Genomic DNA, 18582 nt, shown 5'->3' on the forward strand with positions numbered 1-18582 from the left:
CAGTTTTCTTTCTCTCTGTTGAAATTGTTTCTTGCTTTTGGCCTCCATGGTTTCTGATGAGAATTTTGCAGCCATTTGGATATAGTTTATGAATAGTTTCCATGCGGGTAGTGCAGACTTACTTTCTCATTTGTCTGCTTTTGGGTTTTTTTTCCTTGTCTTTGATTTTCAGCATTTGATTATGATTTGAATGTTGATTTCTTAGTGTTTCCCCAGTTTTTGGTTTGCTGAGTTTCTTAAATGTACAAGTTTATGTCTTCCACTAAATTTGGGAGGTTTTCAGCCGTTATTTTTACATATTTTTTTTCAGCTTAGCACTTTTTCTTCTCCTTCTGGACCTGCAGTGACATGAATGTTCAGCTTTCAGTGTTGTTTCAGACTTTTCTGGGGCTTTGCTCATTTTTCCCACTCTCCTTTCTCTCTGTTATTCGGGTTAGGTAATTTTTATTGACTCATCTTCATGGTCACTTCACCCTTTTCTCTCTCATATCCGTTTTGCCATTGAGTCCATTCAGCGAACTTTTTATTTTGTTATTGTATATGTCAATTCTGAAATTTCCATTTGGTTTTGACTTCTCTTTCTCTCCCAAGACTTTCTGTCTGTACACTTATTTCAAGGGTGTTTGGCTTTACTTTTGGAGCATGGTGTAATAGCTGCTTTTAACATTTTTGTTAGTTTCAATGGTCATCTCAGTGGTTTCTGTTGATTATTTTTTTTTTATTGAGAATTGCTCGGACTTTCCTGATTCTTAGTATGTTGAGCAACTTTGGATTGTATTCTTCGTAGTTTGAACATTATGCTATGTGACTGTGAGTCATGTTTAAATCTCACGGAGAATGTGGGTATTTTTTTGTTAGCAGGAAATCGACTTGGTTAGATCAGGCTGCAGGTTTTAGCCCACCTGCCATGGACTGTGCTTCTTATGTGGGTTCTGTCCTCAAGCCCTTGCAGTGCTGCTCAGGTCTGTTCTGTGTGTGCCCCATCCAGAGGCCAGCAGAGACTCTGACTGTGGCCTTGCCAGCGTCCACGTCTGCAATGTTTCGTTTGTTGTGCGGGGTCAGATCCATACCCATTGAGATCTGGGATGACCCAGGAACTCATACAGACTATGTGGAATCTCCTTCTGCATTTCCCGCCTCCGCATCATCTCTCACACACTCTCAGGCTCCAGGGCCCCTTCCTTGTCCTCTGGCTAGAAATCTGGGGCTTTGTCCTCTCTGCGCTGTGCCTTTCTTGTGACTGGGTCTGCCTCTGTGATCAGGGTATGGGAGGGTGGAGGGAGAGAGCAGTGGGGGTCCCTCTTTGTTCTCAGAACCATGTCTCCTCTAGTCAGAGAAAAGGATTTGCCTCCCTCAAGGTTTTAGATGCCTGCCCAGCCATTGCCACCACTGCTGCCATCGTGGAGTTGCAGTAGGGATGGGGCTTGCCTAAGGACAGGGCCAGGAAGACAAAAAGGGGATACACATAGTGTAGGGCGTTGCCCCCTCTTTCCGTCCTGTGTGGACTTTCTTGTGTCTGCGACTGGTGCGCATTTCTGGGAGTTGGGCTGCCTCTGAATGCAGGCCAGGAGATACAGAGGGGCAGAGTAAAAACCAGGGAACTCACCTTCAGCTAAGTTTTACGTCAAGTTCTGGCTTCCTTCTGCTCTCACCTAACTTTCAGGGCCTCAGATAGCTGCTCTGTGTGTGTGCTTGGGGCTTTCTGTTACATTCTGTGGGAAAGACGGGGTGGATTGTGCTTGTTCTATCAGAATTGCACTGGAAGCTGTCTTCACTGGTGATTATTGTCGGGATGTAGTGGGCTGGGACTTAAAGGTGTCTCTTTGGAGGTATTTAAGGGTGACGCTTGCCGAGTGTTTTATGTGCAGACGTGGAGACCGCCCTGTAACCCTTGCCCTGCTTTGTTATTTTGCCCAGGACTTGGGACCCTGGAGGAGTGGCATTGGTTGCCCCTGGTTTCATCTTGGCTGAGCCATGGCGACCCCAGATGTGAGTGTGCACATGGAGGAGGTGGTGGTCGTGACGACGCCCGACACCGCGGTTGACGGCAACAGTGTAGAGGAGGTGAAAACCGTGCTGGTGACTACCAACTTGGCCCCACATGGGTAAGGACTGTGTGCTCACCTGTTCAGGGCCTAGTCAGAGGGGGTTCAGGTGGGTTTACCTGTGTGCATGGCTGGCCTTGAAAGCATAGGAGGCAAGCTTCTGGAGGATTTTCTTTTGCTTATATGGAAACATCCTGTAAGTCAAGAAGATCTAGCCGTAAAGCTTGTTGTAACACCTCATCGCTGCCCCTTTCCTGCATCAGCACGGCCACATGTTTTCATTCCAGAAATGTGTGGTGTTTTCTCTTTTGACGAAGTGGAGCAGGAGGGTCAGTTGGACTGTTTTTGAGAAACAAAACTGGAGAGGCAGTGATTTTCTTGACATCCCTCAGGATAACTTCGAGTGTTTTCTTCTGCATCTCGTATAGTAGATGTCCAAATAAAATATTAATTGGTAAAAAGACCATTTTTAGTTTCATTTCTTTTGCTGTCCCCACAGGCAGAACGGAAGGCTGCGCGTTGTCACATGGTTATAGAATGGCTCCTCCCTGGGAGCTGTCACCTTCGGCTCCTGTTTAGGGGCAGACAGTGCAATAGGTAGCCCTGAGTAGGGGCACCACTGCTGCATCCCTCCCATTCCAGTCAGGGGGACATGGTTCCTTGGGGTTCTGGACAGGGTGCCTCTTCCTGTACCTCAGACCTTGCTGGCTGTCTGCATGTTGCATGTTCGTACTGCCCTCAGCTTACCACTGCGGTGAGGGTGAGCTGTAGACTTTATTCCTGCTGACAGAACTTCTGAGAGGAAGGTACTAGACCCAGCCATTGAATCGTCCTGCCCCACACGGGGAGGAGGACAGAGCTGTGTGGCAGACCCAGTCTGGGAGGCTCTTTCCACCTCCATTTTCATGCTGCTTCTGCCTAGCACTCTGGAGACACTCAGCCGCCATGCTGGGGGAGTCCATGCTTGCGGACTGACCATGTGGAGCTGCTCACGTTGCAGTTGAGCCCACTTTTGTGTTGTCCCACCTGGGTACCACACCTGGGAGGGATGAAGCCTCCAGGTAGTTCCAGCCCCACAGTGGTGCCTTCCTTGCCAAGACCCCAGATATTGTACAGTGGAGTACATCCGTCTCCGTGGAGCCTCGGACTCCAGGACCCTCCTAGTGTCATAGTGATTGACAGTTAAAGGGAGTGGTCTGTGGTAGCCACAACAATCAGGGTATGTTGTTTGGAATTCTGCTTTTCCACACAGCTTGCCATACACTCAACAAATACCTGAGGGTGTCTTACTCATCAGGCCCACAACATGGTTGTGGCCACTGTCTTGAGGAAAATAAGTCTGAATGAAGAAGATGGTCCCTAAGGAAGGGCCCCCACACGTGCACACCTGCTGTAGTAGATGCTCTGGAGGAGAAGCGCAGGGACTCTGAAGAGCAGTCTGGGAGGTGGCATTGCTCTCAAGACCTGAGGCAGAAAGGAGGCCCATGTGGCTGGAGCATCGGACCACAGGCAGTGACCAGGATGAGCTGAGGAGGCCCAGGCTGGGCCAGGAACTGGGGTTATCCTTGCTCAGTGGAAAGCCTGTGAGAGGGGTTGAGGCGGAACGACAATCTTGTGCTACTCTGTAAAGGTTGCTAGAAGAACAGACTGGAGTGATATGAAGTGGAATTGGCTTGGTGTGGGGCAACTGGAAAGGGGTGGATCGCGTTCAGCCTGGGGCTTGTCAGATTTGAAATGCTGGAGAGCCGCTCAGGTGGAGAAAGCAGGGTGGATTTGGACATAGCACCTGCACTCAGGGGTCTAGACTAGGGACAGACTTTGTTGGAATTGCAGCGTGGAGGCAGTTTTTGAGGACAAGGGGGTGTCTTGGCTGAATTCCAAGGAACTGCCAACATTGTAGGTGGGGCGGAGGATGATCCTGCAGAGGGGACTGGGGCGGGGGAGCCTGGAGGGAGTGGGCCCTAGCTCTTTGCTGGTGGAACAGCAGCTCAACTGGAGGTGGAAGGGTTGGGCAGCATGATGGCGTGGAGGGAGGGAGGGAGTGGGTGTGTGGGGGAAGACAAAGCTCGCCTGTGACGGCGAGGGAGAGGCTGGAGGGCTTTTGAAGTCAGGGTTTTTTAAAGGTGGTGATGGTGGTGACAGAGACGTGGGGTGACTGGCCCTGCTCCTTGAGGTCTGACCCTCCACGAGGCTGGCCAAACACAGCTGTGAGGGTTGAAGTAAGAGTCTACCTCGTAGTTGGAAGAGCTATAAAAATATGGCCATTTTTGCAGTCTGTGCCTGGCCCAATCCCTTCTTTTCCTTCCTCAGGCAGAACACGCTCACCCTCATCCCAGGGTCTTCCAGCTTCCGGCCTCGGGCCCCTGACCTCCTGGGCTACACTGGGCGGCGGCGGGGGGGGTGGGGTGGGGACGCTGGAGACTTTGTGAAGGCAGCACCTCTTAATCCACAGACTCCACCTAAAGCCATGAGTTACTCCCCTGCCACTACCCAACATACAAGGAGGGGAAATGGGAGAGGGCCCTGTTCAAAGCCACAGGTAGCAAGGGTTCTTGGACGTGGGCCTCCTGCTTCTCCTGAGAGTGTCAATGCCTCACGATGCCTACAAACCCTCTGCTAGATTGGTGTTGTCTTCCAGCCCAGGGTCTCACGGCCACACTTGGTTGGTCTCTGCCCTGAGGCCACTCTCACTCAGGGTTTTGGCCAGCCGGGCAACAGTTAGGGATACAGAGCCGCTGGGCCCCTCTGCCCCCTCTAGTTCTGGCTCAGTGGACGCTTCTTTAGCTCTCCCCTGGCCCTTACCTTCTGAAGCTAAAGGAAGCCCTCTGTGTCCTCTCTGGAATGCTCCGCCCTGGGGCCCACGGTTTGTTATGTATTTATTCTTCATCCACACAGCCTTGGCTCACAGTTTGGCCGGTTGTCCCTCTGCTCTGTAGCTCGGCAGCCATTGTCCAAGCCGACCAGAGCAGCACCCTCGTAATTTCCCAGCGCCTCTGACAGTTTGCCACCTTCTCAGCCTTTGCCTCTCTCCCAGCCCCAAAGTCAATGCCCCGTGTTTCAGGTTTGTGTAGTAGTAGCACCCCACTTCTGGTGCATCTTCTGTGGTAGCTGCATCTGGCTGCATGGCAAGCCAACACAAAGCCCAGCAGGCTGACAGATATGGAGCATCAGCAGGGGCTGCCAGAGCCTCTCTCCACATGGCTCTTCCTCCATGAGGCCTGGTGTTCTTGAGAAGGTTCCGGCAGTAGAGGTGGGCTTGCAAGGCCTGTGGGACTTGGCCGCACCCTGTAGGTCAGTGCAAGTCACAAGGTCAGCCCATAGTGGGGGGGCGGCGGGGAGACACCCCCATCAGAGGTAGGAGCTGTGAGGATCGCAGGTGGTTTCACCGTCTTTGAGGGCACTGCCAAGATACTGGAGAGTCTGCAGTGCCTGTCAGTCATTCACGGAGATGAGGAGAGGCTCTCACAGTAGTGTCTCTACTGTGAGAAGAAACCTGGCAGCTGAGAGGGATTTACCCTGAAGGACCTAAAGTCCTTTCTTTTACTTCTGTGGGACATCTTTATCTAAAGTTAGGAACTGAGATCTACTCCTGCTACAGGTTTGAAAAGAGCTGGGGGAGTAGAAGCTGGCTGATGACTTTGTGGGCCCTGGAGCTCTTCTTTTGCCGGAGTTTGGGGGAGGAGTGGGGTGCACTCCTGTCTGAACCGGGCGGGGCTGCTTGGATGGTGCTTTGTGGAGCTGCAGTGGTTTACACACACATTTGCTTTAAGTGAAGTGGAGATTTTTCAAATGAAGTTTGAAGGAAGTCTGGTTAATTAGCAGCTCACCCTGAGTGGTAGAGGAGATTCCATTGACGGAAGGCTCCCTCTTGCATTCTGCCTTCAGGTTCATTGACCTGCCTGCCTGGAGCAGGGGTACCCTTGGCGAGAGCAGAGCCAGGCAGGTGGAGGAGGCCTGTGTGGCACTGGTAATGAGGCCTGGAGGTGTCATGGTGGCACCAGCTAGCAGTTGCAGCCAGGGACATGTGGTGGGCAGCTGGGTGGGCAGGCTGGCTGGAGAGGCCTCCCAAGAGGGCAGGTGCCAGGTGTTCACTGAGAGCTTGGGCACTGCAGCGCCCCACTGTGCTGCTACACAGTCACACTCTCTGTCCTCTGGTTCCACGGTGGCCCTCATTTGGTGCCGGAACCCAAGGAGCAGGTACTTGTTGGGGATGTACAGGTGCCCAGGAGCCGCTCCTGGTGGTGTCTTTGATCTTAGGCAAACTTCTCAAAGTACAACCTCCACACAGAAAAGCTCACCCTGTAGACCATCGTCACAGGATGAGCTCACCTGTGGAGCTGCTCAGGTCCCTCCCACCTGTGTCATTGCCTCCTCAAGATGGTGCAGTGCGTTCCAGCCCACAGGAAGGCTTTGCTGCTCAGACAGTTCTGCAGGGACCCTCTGTGTGTAGGGGGATGGGTCCCTGCGGGGCTGAGCTGCACGTGTTCTGAGCTGTGGAGAGATTGCCCTCTTCTGTGCTCTGCAGCCAGGTTCGTGTGCTCTTTTCCCACACCTACACCCCTGTTCTGCTGTTCATCTTGTTGGTCATCTGCTGTGTTTGCCTGCCGTCCTTTTATGCATAACAAGCCGTCTTCTGGAAGGCTGGGGCCCCTGGGCTTTCCTTCTTGCCCAGTTCTCCGTAGGTGTAGCTGGTGGATCTGCGGGAGCCCTTTAGGTAATACACAGAAATGAGCTGTTTGACTTGAGTGTGTTGTACACATCTCCCCTTCCCAAGGTCTGTCTGTTTCTGTTTATCGTGGTAAAATACATATAACAAAACATTGGCCACTTCAGCCATTTTTCCACGTACAATTCAGTGACGTTAATTACATTCGTGATGTTGTATAACCATCATCACTGTCAGTTCCCAGAGTTTTCATCACCCTTCACAGGGGCTCAGTGCCGCCCAGGCCGTGGCTCTGCCTTGCTCTCTCCTGCCCCTGGGAGTCGCTAGTAAACTTGGTCTCTGTGCGCTTGCCGGTTGTGGGTATTTCGCGTTAACGGAACCATACGATGTTCGTCCCTCATGTCCGGCATCTTTTCCTCAGCGTGATGTTTCCAGTGTTGAGCCATACTGTAACCTGGATCAGAACGTCATTCTCTTTCTGGCTAGATCTGATCCCACGCGTGGCAGTGCCACATCTTATTTCTCCCTTCATCCACTGGTAGATACCTGGAGCATTTCTGCCTTTTGGCAGTGAATGGTGCTGCAGTGAACATTGGTGCACAAGTATTTGTTTGAATATCTGTTTTCATTTCTTTTAGGTCTATACCCAGGAGTGAGATTGTTGAGTCACGTGGTAATTCTGTGTTTAACTTTTTTAGGAACCAGGTTTTCTCATTTAAAAAAAAATTTTGTTCATGGTGTTTTTATTCTACATAAAAAAAATTTAAGGCAAACTTATCAGTGCTTTTGCGTTTTCTGTCACATGAAAAAGACTTTGAGATGAGTTTAAAACTGTTTCTCCTTTTAACACTTCATGGTTTCTCTTTACATTTGCATTTTGAGTCGTCTGTCATTTACTTTCATGGAAGAGCGGGGCTGGACCATCGTGGTTTTTCCCTTTCTGAAATGCTACATTTTCTGATAGTTTCTGTGACCATGTGAAATCTTTATAATGGAAGAAAAATAGCTTCATTAAAGGAAGACATGGAGTGTAGGATTTTGGCTTCAACACTCAATGCTGCCACGCCTCTGTCCTGCTGTTTCCCTTGCCAGGTGCTCTGCCAGCCGCTAAGACTGCGCGGAGAACCACCTGCTTCTGGGGGGGCAGCCTGGTGACGGCCAGCCACCATCCCTGACCTGCCGCAGCGCTACGATGTTTCAGCTGAAAGTGCAGCAGAGAGCCCACCCATGGGCTGATAGGACACTTCGAAGTGCACTGTGCGCTGCCTATGGGCTGACATTTGCCTCTCTGTTCCTGGTTTTCCAGGGGCGACCTGACGGAGGACAACATGGAGACCGAGAACGCCGCAGCAGCTGCAGCTGCAGCCTTCACAGCCTCCTCGCATCTCAAGGAGGCTGTCTTAGGTAGGAAGCTTGCCTCCCCTGTGGCCACCACAGGGCAGGCAGCCCCAGAGCTGACTCGTCCTGAGCCAGGAGGCTTCTCAGGGTGGGTAGGTGACAGCTGGAGATCAGGGAGCCTCTCATCCTTTCATTGGAATTTGAAAGCCACCGCTGTTGGTGGGGCCCTTAGCTAGGGGGAGACCCAGCGTATAGGCTCTACGAGCTGCAACTCCACCTTTCTGCCCTGCAGCCCTGTCCCTGGCAAGTGAAAGAGGGCCACCCCAACTCTGCAACCCTTGCTTCTCGTGGGGATTTTGTCATCTTCTCTCTGCTTCTGTATCTGTTCTGCCATCAGTGAGCAGAAGCAAAAATTCTTTTTAACAGCTTTGATATTTTTCTGTTGCTTAAGATGAAGGGCCCTACCGATAAAAGCAAACATCTTACCGTTGAGCCAATTCTGACTCCTAGTGACCCTATAGGGCAGAGTAACACTGCCCCATGGAGTTTTCAAGGCTATAAATCTCTACGGAAGCAGATTGCCACATCTTTCTCCCGTAGAGTGGCTGGTGAGTTTGAACTGCACATATCATTTGGTTAGCAGCCGAGCGCTTAACTGTTGCACCACCAGAGCTCTTCTGAAGGTCCCTAGAACACAGTAATACCTTAAAAATAAGTTTCCCTGTAATTATTTTGGAGCCCTGGTGGTGCAGTGGTTAAGAGCTTGGCTGCTAACCAAAAGGTCAGTGTTTGAATCCACCAGCCACCCCTTAGAAATACTGTGGGGCAGTTCTTCAAGTAAACAATTGATTCTGTTTCCTTAACTGGCTCCGCGGTAGAATCATACTTAAATGAAATTGTATTATTACTTCCCTAGTATTTGCTAAGTGGGTTTTGTGAATGAGAATCTGCCAGGAACAGTGTCTACCCAGTGGGAAGCAAGGTTGTCTGGCCACCGTCTGGCCCTGTCCATCTCTGGGTCTGTGTTTTAATTTTTGGTTGCTGGGTTGGTGGCTGTTTTTCTGTTTTTGTGGGAAATAATTTGGAGAGGTCGTAACTGATTTTTCTTTCCCTGTCGACACCTGTGAGAAGTGAAGATGGCTGAAGAGGATGAGAGCCTGGAGGCCGAGGTGGTATACCCCATCACCTGTGGAGACAGCAGGGCCAATCTTATCTGGAGGAAGTTTGTGTGCCCCGGCATCAATGTGAAGTGTGTCCAGGTGAGGGTGTATGGCAGTAGCCGGCTGCAGGAGCAGGGGCACTGGCTGTGCAGCGTGCACTGGGAGGCCAGCTGAGTGGGACTCTGTTCCCTGTGGCCCGAGTGCTCTGGACTCGGCAGACAGGAGCCACGTGTGCAGGGAGACCTCGAACAGGGGAGGTGCCGGAACGAGCCCTCAGGATGGGCAGGGCTGTGGCCTGTTTCACGGTGAGGAAACGCGTTGGGGAGCAGTGACTTTTGCCTCCTGGATGAAATAATGGGAGCGAGCTGGGATGCAGGCTTGCCCCCCAGGGAGGCCAAATAAGAGGGACACTCTGAGAAGACCCAGCCAGGGGCAGTGAGGGGGTGAGCTGGAAAGGTATTCTCCTGGCAACATGATAGATCAGGTGCCTGGCTCACCTTGTGCCAAAAACAGCTAAAAATGCCAGTTAAATGCTTTTATAATGGATCTTCTAGATGCCTTCATAAACTGGCAAAAAAGGAAGGACTCCTCAGGCCCAGGGGTAGAGTGCAGGTGGGTGGCAGGTGAGACAGCCGTGGTCCTGAGGGTCTTTGGCTCAGTTTCCTTGGCCTTGCAGGCTGAGAGTCAGCAGACCAAGCCTGGGGGTTACCCAAGGTCTGTGTGTTGGGGGTCGATTGTGCCCCATAAAGCTGGTACCTCTAGAGGGCTAACCCTCAGTGTAGGGGTGAAGTACTGACTTCCTCCCAGCTCCACCCTAGCCCCTGGGAGCACAAGACAAAATCCCACCTCAACGTGTAGTGCTGTGAGGGAGAGGAAGGGCTCTCGAGAATTCACATATGGTCCATGAGGTATAACAAACCTCAGGCTGAGTGCTCAGTTGTGAGTGGTTCCTGCAGTCAGGTCCCCCAGGAGCTCATCTTTAACCCAAGTCTCTTATTTCCACCAAGTTCCAAGACAGGGCACAGTTCACAGTAAGACAAGCGAACAGGAACACCAGATACATAAAGACAGGGAACCCGAGTGAGTGGAAACAGGAACATGGGCAGCCGACACTCCCAGTGTGAGAATTTTAAGACACAAAATATGAAATCATTTTGTGTAGTTTATTTCAAGAAATCAAAGAGAGGCTTGGACATGAGTAAAGCATAAACAGATTAGAAAAAAAACGCAACTTCTACAAGTGGGCATAGAGTTACAGACTAAACGCAGTTCCTGGAAGTGAGGATAAGGTTAAAGACTAAACGTGTAACTCCTAGAAGTGAGAGTAGAGTTAAAAACTTAGTGGGTGGGTGTTGCAGCAGATTAGACACAGCCGAGGAGACCGTTTGTGAACTGGAAGATAGAACTAAGGAAAATAATCTAGAGTACAGTCCACAGAAATAAAAAGATAGAAAACAGAAGCTAAAAATCACAGAGAAAAGCATGAGAGGGTCCAGGGCATCTATTTGCATTCTGGAAGGAGAGAAAAGAGAGAGGCTGAAAGCTTTCATAATCGGGGAAAGATATTAGTCCCCAGATTCAAGAGACCTAAAAATCCCAACCTAGGTAAATAAAAAGAAATCTACCTACGTTTCAAAAGTGTAGAGGTGCCGACTCGAAGAGATTCCCACCGGCTACATCTGGGATAGCTTGAGCCTCAAAATATGTCATGACAGTAGGTGGTCATAACGCAGACACAATGAGAATCTACGAGTCCAGGCCTGCTGCAGCATGTTTCACGTCATTGGTTTATAGCAAGTAAACAAGGAGAAGGAAAGCTCTCAAGTTCGTATGCCAGCTACCAAACACAGGAGGAGGGCGAGGTTATAAAGTCCTCCGTGGATGCACCGGCCCAGTCAGTGAGAGATAGGTGAGGAACACCAATTTGACTTGGCCTCAGAGCATCCCCCGTGAGCTGCTACTTAACTACAAAGGGGAAAACAGTTACGTTGCAGTGGGGAAGCTTAGCAGGTCTCTGACTAGTTGGTCTGCATCGCAGCAGCAGCCCTGAGACAAGCCACTGTTGTGCCTCCCAGCACAGCGGGCGGGGTTCTGTGGCTTCCTGCTAAAACGCGTGACCTGAATCTAGTCAGGGGAGCGTGTCAGACAGGTGCAAACGAAGGGACATCCTGCAGAGTGGCTGGCCCACATCTTCAGAAAGGAGAAGGCGGAGCCAGGCGGAGGGGCTGTCTGGGCAAGAGGAGACTCGAGACAGGACGGCTACACGCAGCACAGTGTCGGTCATATTCTGTACCAAGGAAAAGATGGCTGTAAAGGCTGTCATTGGGACAATCATGATAACTTAACAACCGTTTCCTGGTTTTGAGAATTGTGAGGTGGTTAGGACAGTCCTTAATACGTTTGATATACTTAAGGGTACAGCAGCTTGCTGTATCCAGAGTACTCTTAACAGTTCAGAAATGAATAACATGCACGTACACACAGACGTGATGGAGAGCAGTAATGCGAGGAGAGGAGAGTGTGAACAGTTGGTGCGCTGGGTAAAGGGAATCCTATCAGGCTCCTTTGCACTATTCTTGCAGTTACTCTAAGTTTGAAATCATGTCAAAACAGTTTCAATCAAACAAAAGAGAAATTTGCCGTGAATCACATCACAGTGCAACTGCAGACCCGGCAGGTATGGGAGCACCGGGGCGTGGCGCTGTCCCCAGTGGAGGAGAGACCGCCACCTTGTGCCACCGGGGCAGTCCACTCTAAGATTAGTGGGAAGTTAAAATGTTCCGGACAGGAGTTGGCCAGCAGCAAACCACCCCAAAAGGGCATTCCTAGGAGCTATTTCAGGATGCAAGGAAGTGACTCCCAGAGAGAAGTTTTGAGATGGTGACGGCATGAGGAGGAGAGAAAGTGGAAAATGTGAGCTTACTGAACAGAAGACTGGAACATTAGCAGTGCTGCCACGGGAGGCTGTGGAAGAGACGGCACACTGCAGTGGGCAGGAGGGATGCGCAGACCTGTGTGTACTCTGGACTCAGCACTAAGCGGGTCTTCTGGTGTACAGTCACCTCAGAGAGCCCACGGCTGCCCCCAGTAGAGGGATGTGAGGAGTGACGTGTCCATCAAATGGGTGCCAGGAAGGAAGGGGGTGGACAAGGTGCAGAAGAGGTGGGTGAGGAGATCGAGAGTGCACAACACGGGGTGGAGGTGGGCCTCCAGGTGAGCAGGAAGAGGGCCCAGGCTGGGGGTGGCAGAGGGGACGGAGGGGCGTCTGCATGAGGGTAGAGGTGTCTTCTGGATCCCAAGACCTGGCCTTACGGCTCCCTCTCCCCACCCCCCCCCCCCCCAGTCAGCTGAATGAGGGGACCAGCAGCTTCTTGGACTCCATCCTGGTGTGAGATGGAACAGGGAAGGGAAGGGTGCAGACGCACAAGGTATTAGGAGAACCCTCGAACCTAGAAGGGCTCCCCAGACCAGGAACACTTGCGCTGAGCAGAGTCTGGTCTTGGGGGTGAGATACAAGAGCTGGGTGCTCCGTGCTGTGACAGCCAGCTGATCTTGTGGTGGAACTAACCACAGTCAGAGGGTGCCCTGAGAGGGGAGGGGCAGCAAGAGCAGAAGCCTGGGGGCTGCTGGGCGAGGATCAGGCTGTGCTCTGCAGGGCTGGAGCTGAGACCCACCTCGGCCTGGAGGCATCTCCCCTTATCCCTGTGCAGCAGAGCTCGCTCACAGCCAGGCCGACCCTGAGCCCCTGCCTGGCACAGCAGCCTCACGATCAGCTGGTGTTTTCCTTTCTGCCGAGACCCAGTGATTCAGTCACTGCATCCTGTTTGTTTTCTGGGTAAAGGCAGTCTTATTTTCACTCTTTGGTTCCAGTCACTGCTGTTTAACAAGATTGAAAAGGATATTTTATTTTCTGAGGTTGTATGAGCTTTAAGATAGGGTGAAGCTAGCAAGCCCAGAACAGCCTGAGTGGGGTGGGTGACGAACACAAATCACAGATGGTTGAGGAACGGGGCAAGGAGTGTGCACAGCTGATTCTAGATGCTTGTGTCACATCGTTTACTCGTGGAGTGTGTGCACCTGGTGTTTGTGGCAGGTGTTTCAGAGGAAAGGTGTCCCACCTGGGGGCCAGGAGCCATGTGCCTTCTGACTAGTATAGTCACCTCGTGTCCCGTCCACTTGGCGTGCTTCCCCTACCAGACTCGGGGGCGGTGCCCTGTCCCCATTGCTGAGGTACAGCACCCTGATTTTTACAACTGGCAGGGCACTAGTGCCCCTCCCCAGCCACCATGCACAATGGGGCAACTCCTCTTTTACCTGGAACATCTCTCTTGATGACTCTGGTGCTCTTCCTGGGCAGGGCGCCCACCCGGAATGGGGAACACGAGGGTGCTGCCACGGTCTCTTCTGTGCCCAGGCTCCAGCCAGACCTCACACAGGTGTTGTGCTTCCTCCGCAGTACGACGAACATGTCATCAGCCCAAAGGAGTTCGTCCACCTGGCCGGGAAGTCCACCCTGAAGGACTGGAAGCGGGCCATCCGCATGAATGGCATCATGCTCCGGTGGGTTTGTGTGGCTGGCGCTGCTGGTCTTTGGTCTGGGCCTCGGGGCTGAGGCACCTGAACATGGTGAATGCTGGCGGGCGGCCACCTTCCTGAGTGGCCACATGGCACCTACCCTGGGCAGCATGCGGCACACGCGACAGCTCAGACCTTCAGAATTTTTTGCCACATCTTTTAATTTCCGGAGACTCTACCTGGAGGCACCTGTGGCTCTTTCCCTATTAAAACACATCCCACGTACGCGGTGTCGAATGGTGGCCCAACACAGATTCAGTCACTTAGCATGGCCTTTGACACTCTTCTTTATTTTTGCCTCTTACTAATCTTTCAGGGCCTTGGTGGCTCAGTGGTTAAGAGCTTTGCTGTTAACTAAAGAGTTGGCAGTTCAAATCCACCACCCACTCCTTGGAAACCTCATAGGGGGGTTCTAAATCTGTCCTATAGGGCCGCTGTGAGTCAGAATTGACTCGATGGCATCGGGTTTGTTTTTTGGTGATTATTGCTATTTACTGAAGTATCTGTACAAAATGTATACATTGTATATGAGCAACTCAGTGGATTTTCCCAAAGTGATTCCAGACCCAAAGAGGTGACCAGCAGCTCTCACACCCCCCACAGAGGGCCCTTTTTCGCCAGCCCTCCCAGCATAGCTTCCCCTCCCAGTCCTTGGGATGCCGTCCTCTAGTGAGATGCCCTTGGGGGCTGACGCAGACCAGGTTGGTGTGAGAGAGGGGACCCAGAGACATGTGGGGCCCCGTGGGCTGGGCCCAGTGGGCTGGGCCCAGTGGTCCTAGCGAGGCAGGAAGAGCTGAAGACGCTCGTCTCCCGCAGGCTCCACGATGACCTTTCCCTGGGGCCTGGTCTCATCAGAACTTCCCTCCCTTTCCTGGCCAGCGGACAAACCGTGGGGGGACTGCCTGGTCATCTCTAGGTCAGAGCCTGCTGTGACCTGCCCGTTTTCCTCCTCGCCACAGGAAGATCATGGACTCTGGGGAGCTGGACTTCTTCCAGCACGACAAAGTCTGCTCCAACACCTGCCGCAGCACCAAGATTGACCTATCAGGGGCCCGCGTGTCCCTGAGCAGCCCAGCGTCAGCTGAGTACATCCCGCTCACACCAGCTGCGGCAGACGGTATGTGCCCTGCCATGTGCTGTGTGCCCTGCACCCAGCTTTACCCAGAGTTGGCAGAGCTCCCACCACCCCAGCCACCTTGGTGCTGGCCTGCTTCCTCTCTGCCACGGGAGGTCCTGCCCCCAGGTGGCATGGCACTTGGTAGTGTGGCCCCATTCTCTCATATTCGGTGGGATGTGTGCATGTATGTGTGGTCACGGTGTGCGTGTGTGGGGTCTTGTCTGTGTGCACCTGCATGCATTTGGTCACGTTTGTGTACACGCATGTATGGTCGCGGTGTGTGTATGGGGATGTATATGTGGTTATGGGGTTGCGTTTGTGCACACGTTCATATGGTTGTGGGGTGTGTGTGCACGCGTGCACGCATTTGTGTGGTCATGGGATGTGTATGGGCAGGCATATGGTCACAATGTGTATGTGTGTGCATGTGGTTGGGTGGGTATACACATATGTGTGGTCATGATGTGTGCGCATGTATGGTCATGGTGTGTGTGGGCATGTGTATGTGGAGCTCATGGGGTGTTGATTATATATGCGTATGGTCACAGCGTGTGCATGCTTGAGCGTGTGTGTGGTCATGAGGTGTGGATGTGGTCATGGTGAGTGTGTAGGCATGCGTATTTGTGGTTTTGGGGGTGTGTGTCCATGGCGTATGTATGTCACAGGGTGTGCAGGTGTGTGTGGTCATGGGATGTGTCCATGTATGTGGTCAAGGGGTGTGCATGTGTGTGGGCAGTGTGTGCAGTTACGGGGTGTGTGTACACGTGTATGTGGTCACGGTGTGTGTGTGTGCATATGTATGTGGTCACGGGGTGCGTGCGTATGTATGTGGTCACGGGGCGTGCGTGTGCATATGTATGTAGTCATGGGGTGTATGTGTATATGTAGTCACGGGGTGAGTGCATGTTTATCACATGTATGTGTGGTCATGGGGTGTGTGTTTATGTGGTCACGGTGTGTGCATGTGCACATGCGTGTGGTCACGGTGTGTGTATGCACACGTCACGGGGTATGTGTGCATGCACGTGTGGTCACGGGGTGTGCATGTGTGTGCATGTATGTGTGGTTATGGAGTGTGCGTGTGGGCGCATGCATGTGTGGTTGTGGTGTGCGTGTATGTGGGCACGTTTGGTCATGGGGTGTGTGTGTGGGCACATATGTGGTAACGGTGTGTATGTGTGTGTGCGTATGCATATGTGTGGCTTTCTGCTTATGTGGTGTTCTCTGAGCATCATGCCACCAGGTGTGGGCTCGCGTGTGTGTGATGTTCCTCTAGGTTGGAATCTCAGCTCTTATTCACAGGAGGAGTAAGTGTACTTGGAATCCTCTCAAGCCTTGTGAATAGAGGAAATCTTTTTAAAACTGAAGTTAGAGTGGAGTGGAATTCGCAGCTTCTGGGTCATGTGACCTGGTGATCTCTGGTGACGCTATTTGCATTGCCCCTAAGCTGTCCCTTGTACTTGTGTGTACTTGTGGTGCCGGGGCTGGACTTGTGCCCTGCATGACCAACCCTAGCGTCCGTGACTGGCCCGGGCAGTGGCTGTCGAGGGTCGTGGCCCGTATCTGGGAAAGCGGAGGTACCGGGCCCGGGGCCGATCTTCCCCCTAAAGCCATCTTCACATCTGCGTGAGCAGCGGGTAGTGCAGTGTCGGGTCTGACCTTCAGTCCCTCCCAAGAAGTTGCCTTAACGCTCCAGGGGCTCGCAGTGGAGGCGCTGGCCTGGTTGGCCTGCTGCAGGCTGACCCTTTTCGTGTTTGGCGGGTGAAGTTGGGAGCGACTGTAGGAGGCTTCTCATCCCGGGATGAGGCTTACACGTGCTTCCCGTGTGGTTGCAGTGAATGGCTCTCCCGCGACCATCACGTTCGAGACCTGCGAGGACCCTGGAGACTGGACCACATCAATCGGGGGTATGCTGCCTGCCCGTGACATCTGCTGAGGGGGTGGGGGTGCCCCAGAGTACCCTGTCTGTGAGGAGATGGGGTTCCCTGGGGTGGGGTCTTTGCATGGAGAAGGACCTTTCTGCCAAGACAGGCGCTTGTGGCCCTCCTGCTCAGGGGAAGGCCAGTGTTTGCTGGGCCTCTGTGCCTGCTCTGGAACCTTCCTTCTTGGCAGCCCCACCAACGGCAATGTGGTGCCCGCTTCCAGGCTCTGGAGTGGGGCCTCCATCAGTCCTCCCCTGTGCTGGGGCCAGGGTTGGGTGGTACCCTGCACAAGGCCTCTGCCCACTAAGCCTGCCTTGCCTCCACAGATGACACGTTCGCCTTCTGGCGGGGACTAAAGGATGCAGGGCTGCTGGACGAGGTCATCCAGGAGTTCCACCAAGAGCTGGCGGGGACCATGAGGGGCCTGCAGCAGCGTGTCCAGAACCCCCCACTGCAGCTCCGAGGTGAGGCCCGCGACCAGCCCACGGGTCCAGTAGTACAAGAGAGTGACCCTTTGAAGGATCCTGCTGGTGGGTCTCAGACTGGCCAGCTGCACCCCACAGAGGCAGGCCCTGTCCTGGGGTCCTGGGCCCCTCTGGGGTCTCCTGACTTCACTGTTTGTCTGCTCCTCTAAGATGCAGTCCTCCTCAACAACATCGTGCAGAATTTTGGGATGCTGGACCTGGTGAAGAAGGTGCTGGCCAGTCATAAGTGCCAGATGGACCGGTCCCGAGAGCAGTATGCCCGTGACCTGGCAGGTAGGGGCCTGTGATGGGGCAGTAGGGAGTGAATTGACCACCATTTGGCACCGCTCCAGGTGACCAGGTGATAGGCACTGGGCTGGGATTCAGGGGCCTGGGAGCTTACCTCTGGGCTGTGTGTCCACACACATTTCTGAGGCACAGCCACACAGGGGACCTTTCCTTGGAGAGCCATGGGAATTAAGAGCCCTGAACCAAGGAGAGATCCTGCGAGAGCACACAGTTGGCATGAAGGAAAAACACTGAGAAAATTGAAATGACATGGCAGGTTGCTCTTGCTCACTGGCACTCCTGCAGTGAACCAAGTGCTGTTCACAAGGGAGAATTAGAAACGTGAATAAGACCAGCTCTGACCCCCCAAGAGCTCTCCTCCCTGTGATGGTCCTCGTTTCTTCCTGTGTGATGGTGGGGTGCATGTATGTGTGTGTGCATATGCGTGGTCACGAGGTGCATGCGTGTGCCTGTAATTGTGTGCACATATGTGTGATCACGAGGTGCTTGTATGTGGTCGTGGGGTGCATGCGTGTGTGTGCATGTATGTGTGGGTCACGGTGCATTTGTGCGTGCACGTGTGATCATAGGGTGCATGTGTGCATACGTGTGTGTGGTCACAGGGTATATGTGGTCACTGGGTATGCACGCGTGTGTGGGTGTGTGATCATGATGTGAGACAGGCTCGTCGCACGTGCTGTTCCTCACGTCGTTTTTCTCTCAGCACGTCACTTGCAGCTCTCAGGACAAAATTGCTCTTGTGACTGAATGTTCCATCGCAAACAGGGAGAGCCTGTGGGTACAGTGTGGCTGCCTTGGGGGCACACTCCTGCTCACCCCGCCCTACTGTGGATGCCTTCTGTCCTGATCTCCCTCTGTCTTCCACCTTGACCACCCTCTGCCCTGCCCACCATCCACCTGCCCGCACTCTCCCCTGCCTGCCCACCCACCCTAGCTGCTCTCTGCCCTGGCCATCTTGACCCGACCTGCCCTCTGCCGCCAACCTT

General features: G+C 52.9%; 1 protein-coding gene across 4 annotated transcripts in view; it reads left to right on the forward strand.

The window, feature by feature from the left end:
* Positions 1–18582, forward strand: part of GMEB2 (glucocorticoid modulatory element binding protein 2) — a 29996-nt gene that overhangs the window by 9139 nt on the left and 2275 nt on the right. For 3 of the 4 annotated variants that reach the window (XM_049869022.1, XM_049869021.1, XM_049869023.1), the window contains exons 2-9: positions 1918–2105; positions 8018–8115; positions 9178–9308; positions 13666–13769; positions 14744–14901; positions 16737–16808; positions 17150–17287; positions 17459–17581. In XM_049869022.1, coding sequence (XP_049724979.1) covers positions 1975–2105; positions 8018–8115; positions 9178–9308; positions 13666–13769; positions 14744–14901; positions 16737–16808; positions 17150–17287; positions 17459–17581 — 955 coding nt within the window. In that variant the 5' untranslated portion in view covers positions 1918–1974. The remainder of the gene's footprint in view (positions 1–1917; positions 2106–8017; positions 8116–9177; positions 9309–13665; positions 13770–14743; positions 14902–16736; positions 16809–17149; positions 17288–17458; positions 17582–18582) is intronic. The other variant, XM_049869024.1, reaches the window with a different exon arrangement.

Source organism: Elephas maximus, chromosome 25, assembly GCF_024166365.1.
Source record: "Elephas maximus indicus isolate mEleMax1 chromosome 25, mEleMax1 primary haplotype, whole genome shotgun sequence".
In the NCBI taxonomy this organism is placed as follows: Eukaryota; Metazoa; Chordata; class Mammalia; order Proboscidea; family Elephantidae; genus Elephas; species Elephas maximus.